The sequence below is a fragment of the Pelodiscus sinensis genome, chromosome 1 (genome assembly GCF_052426305.1).
Source record: "Pelodiscus sinensis isolate ZL-2025 chromosome 1, ASM5242630v1, whole genome shotgun sequence".
Lineage (NCBI taxonomy): Eukaryota > Metazoa > Chordata > Testudines > Trionychidae > Pelodiscus > Pelodiscus sinensis.
In genome coordinates this window covers 117665210-117671209 of record NC_143052.1, presented here as the reverse complement: position 1 = coordinate 117671209, position 6000 = coordinate 117665210, and the positions used below count along the sequence as shown (strand labels likewise).

Sequence of the window (6000 nt, the reverse complement as noted above, 5' to 3'; positions counted from 1 at the left end):
TTTAAGCATGAGCCTCAGATAGCCTCAGACAGCAGCCACACAAAGCAACTACTGACCTGATGCCCTGCCAGAACCGGTTTCAGCCGCCCTTAAATGCCCCCCTGCGTCCAATCAGTGTGGACGCGCTAGTTCGAATTAGCAAAACGCTAATTCGAACTAGTTTTTAGTTCTAGACGCGTTAGTTCGAATTAGCTTAGTTCGAATTAACTAATTCGAACTAAGTTAGTTCGAATTAGCGCTGTAGTGTAGACGTACCCTAAGTCCCCTTCCCACCCCCAACTGGCCAAATTTCACAACTCTTTCAGTATGTGCTATAGTCGGTGAGATGGTCATTGTGGATGGTGGCTGTCATAACATAGTTTATAGGAAATTGCAAATATTTGACTAAAACAGAACTTTGGATACAGCATGTGGTTAATTTTCAACAAAATCTATTTTGAGCAAAGTCTCTTTTTTGAAGGGTCATTTTCAACCACTTCTTCAGACAACGTGGCAAGCTCCGTAAGTAGATGACAAAGTTTCTGTTACAATCCTTGTACAATTTGTTTTCTCCAGTATAATTTGACTTGGTTAGCCAAGTTTGAATTGGTTTTATTAACACAGGATTTTCATTTTTTTAAATGACAAGGAATAAAAAATCAGAGTTCTCACTGATATGAGACGTTACCCCCAGAAATTACTGACTGTTCTAAATGCTTTCTATGAATTTCTTGGTTATGTCAGTTTTCCCAGAAAATCTCTTTTGTACACAAAAGAATAACTTAAGTCATCACATTATTCAGGGAAAATGGTTGTGTCATCTGATGAAATTTGAAATTTCAGATTTTTAAGTTAGTTATGTAAGTCCCCGAATGACTTTTGACAATCAACTTTTAGTAAGAAAGTTACAGAGAGATCTCTATCAAGTCTGTGTTTCCTTGAGCACTATATGACCAAACATTTGGGACATGAAGCCACAATAGCATCTGAAAGCTAGGACTATTTTCCATTGTACCCTTAAGGTTGTCAGATGTCCGGTTTTCACCTGGACTGTCCATTATTTAGGTCCCCTGTCTGGTAAAAATCCCCCCAGAAAATACCAGACATGTGAAATGTCTGGTATTTTCTGTTTCCCTCAGACAGAAGCCCATCAGGGAGTGAGGAGCACGGGGCCACGTAAAGGCACAGCACCCCCCCCCCTTTTTTTTTGCTCAACAACTTTGATCCCCCCCCCTTTTTTTTTTCAACAGAGTTTTTTCCTGGTGTGTGTGTGTGGGGGGAGGGAGGGGTCTTTGGTATTTTTTGTTAAACCATCTGGCAACCTTATGTACCCTCCACCCTTTTTCAGGAATATTGCTGGGAATGATATGGTTGGGAGACAATTATGACTTTCAGGTAATCGTCTCTCCTGCTTAAAAATAGATTAAAAGTAACTTTACTCAAAAAACTTTTTAAAAATACAGATTTGAATGATTAACTGTTGTGTTTCAAATGCAATAATAAATACTAATTAAGGTCAAAATTGCCATTTTACAGACTGTCTTATGTGTAGGTCTATATGTTGTAATGCCCCAAAAGGAGACCAGAAACCTGATTGTGATTTTGAATCACAATCTGTCTCCTGGTTCCCTTCTTCTTTGGCAGGGGTCAACCCCAGAGCAAACACAGAATAAGTTCTCATATATATCCAGTGCAGTTTAACTGACAGGCATGTTGGCAGAACCAAGGATCCATCTATTGCTGATCCCATGCTGCCTACACTTCATGCACTTATCTGGGAAGGAAGGGAATAGAGATCTTAAAGAGTCTGCTGTTGCCTACATGTTGCTACATATGTTATGGCAGGCTATATGCTCTGCCATCTGCATGAACTGGAGAAATAAGATGATGCATATATTTTCTCATGATTAAATTCTGCCAGTGAATGTTCAGCCTAATAAACATATTTTAATTCCTTGCACTGTCGTTGTATCCATGTTGGTCCCAAGATGGACAGACACACAGACTGAAGAATGGACTCTATAAAATATATAGTAGAAGATTAAAGGCTGAAAAGGAAGAGGTTAAAGCTGGACTGTAATAAGGCTTAATGCTAGCGAATCAGGCAAGAATCAAGTTAGTGAAGAAATACATTTGAAAGGATTAACATTGCTGTGGAAATTCCAGTTCCACAATATTGACCCTGTGGGATTAAAGAGGAAGAATGTGAAAGAGCAGTTGAGAGCCACTGGTTGGTCTGCTGAGGCTGTTTCTTGTTTTAGCCGTGATCCAGTAAGGTGAAGTAGGTTGAGAGGAGCAGGGGCTGTGAGATGGAAGACAGAACACATCATAAAGCAGCGTATTTGCGATGAAAGATGAACTGATAAATCCACATCCACTTCTGGTGTACCATAGGGCCTCATTGAACTCTAGCTCACTCTTTTTTTGTTCCTATTCCCTCTTTTACAGCCAGAAGGTAGCTATAGTATATCATTTGAGTTAATGAAGCCCTTTCATAGACTTTAAGGCTAGAAGGGATCATCACGAGCATCAAGCCTGACTTCCTGCATATTGCAGGCCACAGAACCTCACCCATCCACTTCTGCAATAGACTCCGAACCTCTGGCTGCGTTACTGAACTCAATGTTTTCAAGATTTCAGGTTATAGAACATCCAGCATATACAGTAGTATAAACCTGCAAGTGACCTGTGCCTTGTGCTGCAGAGGAAGGTGACCTTTGACAACGCTCATTAAAGGTAAATTCCTTCAATTCTGGCATTTTCTCCGATTCATTCTGTCTGTCTGCTGTAGTTAAATCTCAAACTCTCAAGGGCTTTTGCAGGTTAGTGGCACCCTAGAATGTATTGTCTCATCTCTGGACAAGTTCCAGAATGCAGGAAATTTGAAGACAGCATTTGTCTTAGCAGAATTGCTAGCTCAGCTAAAATACCAGGAAGAATATCAGTAAAGGTAGGAGGCTTTTTGACCAAAAGAATCAAGTAGAGAGGGGGAATACTTACCAAAACTTTTATGGGGAAAGTGTTTCTGGTTTTGTTCAGTTCAGTATTTTAAGTCAGTCCAGGATGGTTTGTTTTTGTTTTCCACATATAACTTGAAACCAAGAGATTAGGTCCCAATTTAGCTTCCATTAAACTGAATACAGAAACATCCATTGACTGAAGTAGAAGTTGGATTGGGCCCACAGTAAAATTTGGAATGGGACTAGATATGGCTAATAAGTACATGCATAGTTACAATAGATTGGATTAAAAAAAATCATGCTTCAGAGTATACTTTAACCACTCATTGATAGTGGTTGGGAAGAAACATCTTATATGAGCAGGCAGGGCTGTCCTGAGGGGGCCACAGGACCTGGGGAAACCTTCTCCAGTGCCCCGGTGTGGGGACTGGGCATCCCCCGCCACAGGCCCCAGCCTTGCTCAACTCCCTCTACACCTCCTTCCTGCTCCCCGAGCAAAGTGGCCCAGGGATTAAAGGGGAGCCTGGCATGGCAGTAGCAGGAGCCGCCTCCCCCCCACTCACCATCTGGGTGGTGGGAGCTGGAGCAGCCTAGCAGTGGATTTTATCCCACTATGCCACCCTCTTCCAGCCTGTTGCACTCTGGTTCTCTGCGGAAGCAGGAAGCAGATCGCATTGGAGTCTGGGCGCTCTGCTTCCTGCCACCATGGAGAAGTTGAGCACAACAGCTGGCTGGGAGGGTGGCGGAATGGGGTGGAGTAGGCTCCCGCTGCCTGTGTGGAGAGTGTGTGTGTGTGCCAATTCCTGATGTTGCCCTTTGCCAAGCCTCTATAATCCCCCAGGTTTCTCCCATCCATAGGATGGTTGTGGTGGCGGCTGCAGGGCCCTCAAACGAGCGGCACCTGAGTTGGCTGCCCCGCTTCGTCCTTTGGATGGGATGGCTCTGTGAGCAGGTTAGTAGAGTAGGTATATCATTGTCCATAATAGGCTTCCTTCCTTTGAAGCCTCTGGTACTGTACTGGATCACAGGTTACACCTCTGAGCTCTTAGCCATTTTTCCTTCTCTGTTATGTACACGATCACTTCACAAGGGAGTCCCAGAGACCACTAGGCAAGGGCCTAATCTTGCTAGGGCAGAGTGCGGGCATCTGGGTGCCTTTAATTGCTATTGAAGTCAATGCTTTGGAGGGTGGTCATTATTTCATAAGAGGTAGCCAGTATCTTACAGAAATGAGCTTCATGTTTTAAAATATTTAAACTAGAAAAGTTAATAATTCATTCCCATAATGACCTAATTTTTTATTTGTGTATATATTTAATTTTACTCACTACTTTGCTCACTGGTTTGAATGGAACCTGTTCCAGCTTAGTGGTATTATTCAATCTCAGAAGGTTTCTGTTGCATTTTTAACAATATTCCTTAACTACTGGTTTCTTTATTTTCTTTTATACATTAGTGGCATTATTAGAAATAGGCACAAGCAAACATCCACAGTCTCCTTAAAAAAGCAACATGAAAGAAGCTAAGAAACTAGCAGCAACTGAGAAATTTTGCGGCGTTCCCAAGCTGAAGGTGGTATTTTAATGATTTTATTGATTTATACCTACAGTTGTTGTAGCTGCTTGCTCCTAGGTTAAAAGTTATAAACCAATGGAATAGTAGCTACAAAGGTAACAAGCACTGCCTTTTTTAAAAGCTCACAGTTAACCATAAAGTTCAAACATAGTTTACTGTAAAATTTCATTTAATGTCCATAGTCTTAAGCTCTGTGATGCACTGAAAGGAGCATTTGAAAGCTCTTTGTTAAAGCTCCTCTCCATACTGAACGAGCATCTGAGGGGATTTCCATTCCTCTGCTAAGGACACCTCATTTCTGGAAACTGCTAAAGGATCCTGTCCAAAGCAGATATGTCAAATACAAAGTCAAAAATACTTGCGAGTAGTTAGGGAATACTTGCTTTGGAATATATCAAATTGGGCGTTTTAAGAAAAATTCATTTTGTGTTATTATTTCATAGTCATTGTTTGTTACTTGCATTTACTAGGCTTGAAATGATAGTAAAAATAATATTTTAAATAATTTCCAAACTTTTAATTCACATTTACTAAATAATCCCCAAATGTAAAGGCCTCACTCAGCAACTGAGTGCAATTGTATTTAAATCTTCTTTATCAGTTACTAAACATTACTTGAAAAAATGACATATTATGAGGGTGATGATATTTTCACAAATGGAAAATAGGACACTTCACAGGGCTAGTCCAAGCCTTCCTACTGTCCACTCGTGTGGGGCTAGCACAAGTTACTCTCCCAAGTTGTCCTTTCCACACACCTTGCTCCTTGCCCCACTGGCAAAACTGGACGGATGCCCAGTCTTTTGCCAAAAAAGTCAGGACTGGGACACAGCTTAAACAAGGGACAGTCCAAGCAAATATGGGATTTATGGTCATCCTAATTATAGTTTACTATTAATATTTTAAATTTACTAATGTTAGGCCAGTTTGTGAACCCTGCTCAGATGGAAGAGTAGATACTCACACAAGGAGTCCTCTCAAAGCCAATGGGACTGCTTCTGTGAGTAACTGATTACTCATGTGGGTAAAGACCTTTCAGGTCACTGACTTTTGTTGGGGTTCTTTTTCCTTTGGTGCAAGTGTTATTTAGTCCTGCAGATGGCTCTCTTGCAACAGACATCTACTCAATGGGGAAACTGTTGAGCACTTATGTTTTCTAAAAACGAACCTCAAGCACATCCTTGGCTGTAGAGTCCCATGTTAAGCAGTGTCTGGCAAAGAATGGGGATCCAAGGGATGAGCAGCAGCGGTAACACAGCTATATGTGAAGTCTAGAGATGGAGAATAAAATCTACACCCCATTTTTGTGTATGTAGTCCCACTGAAGGCAGTACAGTACATATAAGTACGGCAGATAAAGAGTATGAAATTCGTATTTAGTTCAAAACTCCAGGATGAAGTATTTGCTTTCACTGGAAACATGACTTTGTTGGGAAAAGTAGCTATAAAGCTAAATAGTGGTACCCTAGCTAAAGTGTGCATATAT

At 41.2% G+C, this 6000-nt stretch overlaps 1 protein-coding gene across 6 annotated transcripts in view; it reads left to right on the top strand.

Moving 5' to 3' along the window:
- The first annotated feature begins 440 nt into the window (after positions 1-440).
- Positions 441-6000, top strand: part of LOC102458523 (solute carrier organic anion transporter family member 1A2) — a 31544-nt gene continuing 25984 nt past the window's right edge. For 3 of the 6 annotated variants that reach the window (XM_075897987.2, XM_075897995.2, XM_025183739.3), the window contains exons 1-3: positions 450-501; positions 1968-2715; positions 4396-4511. Coding sequence is in view for 5 of the 6 variants with exons in the window: in XM_075897995.2 (XP_075754110.2) it covers positions 4452-4511 (60 nt within the window). In the remaining variant the exon portion in view is untranslated. Of the gene's footprint in view, positions 502-1347; positions 1375-1967; positions 2716-4395; positions 4512-6000 lie in introns of those variants that run through there. The other 3 variants (XM_025183740.3, XM_025183742.3, XM_075897960.2) reach the window with 3 other exon arrangements.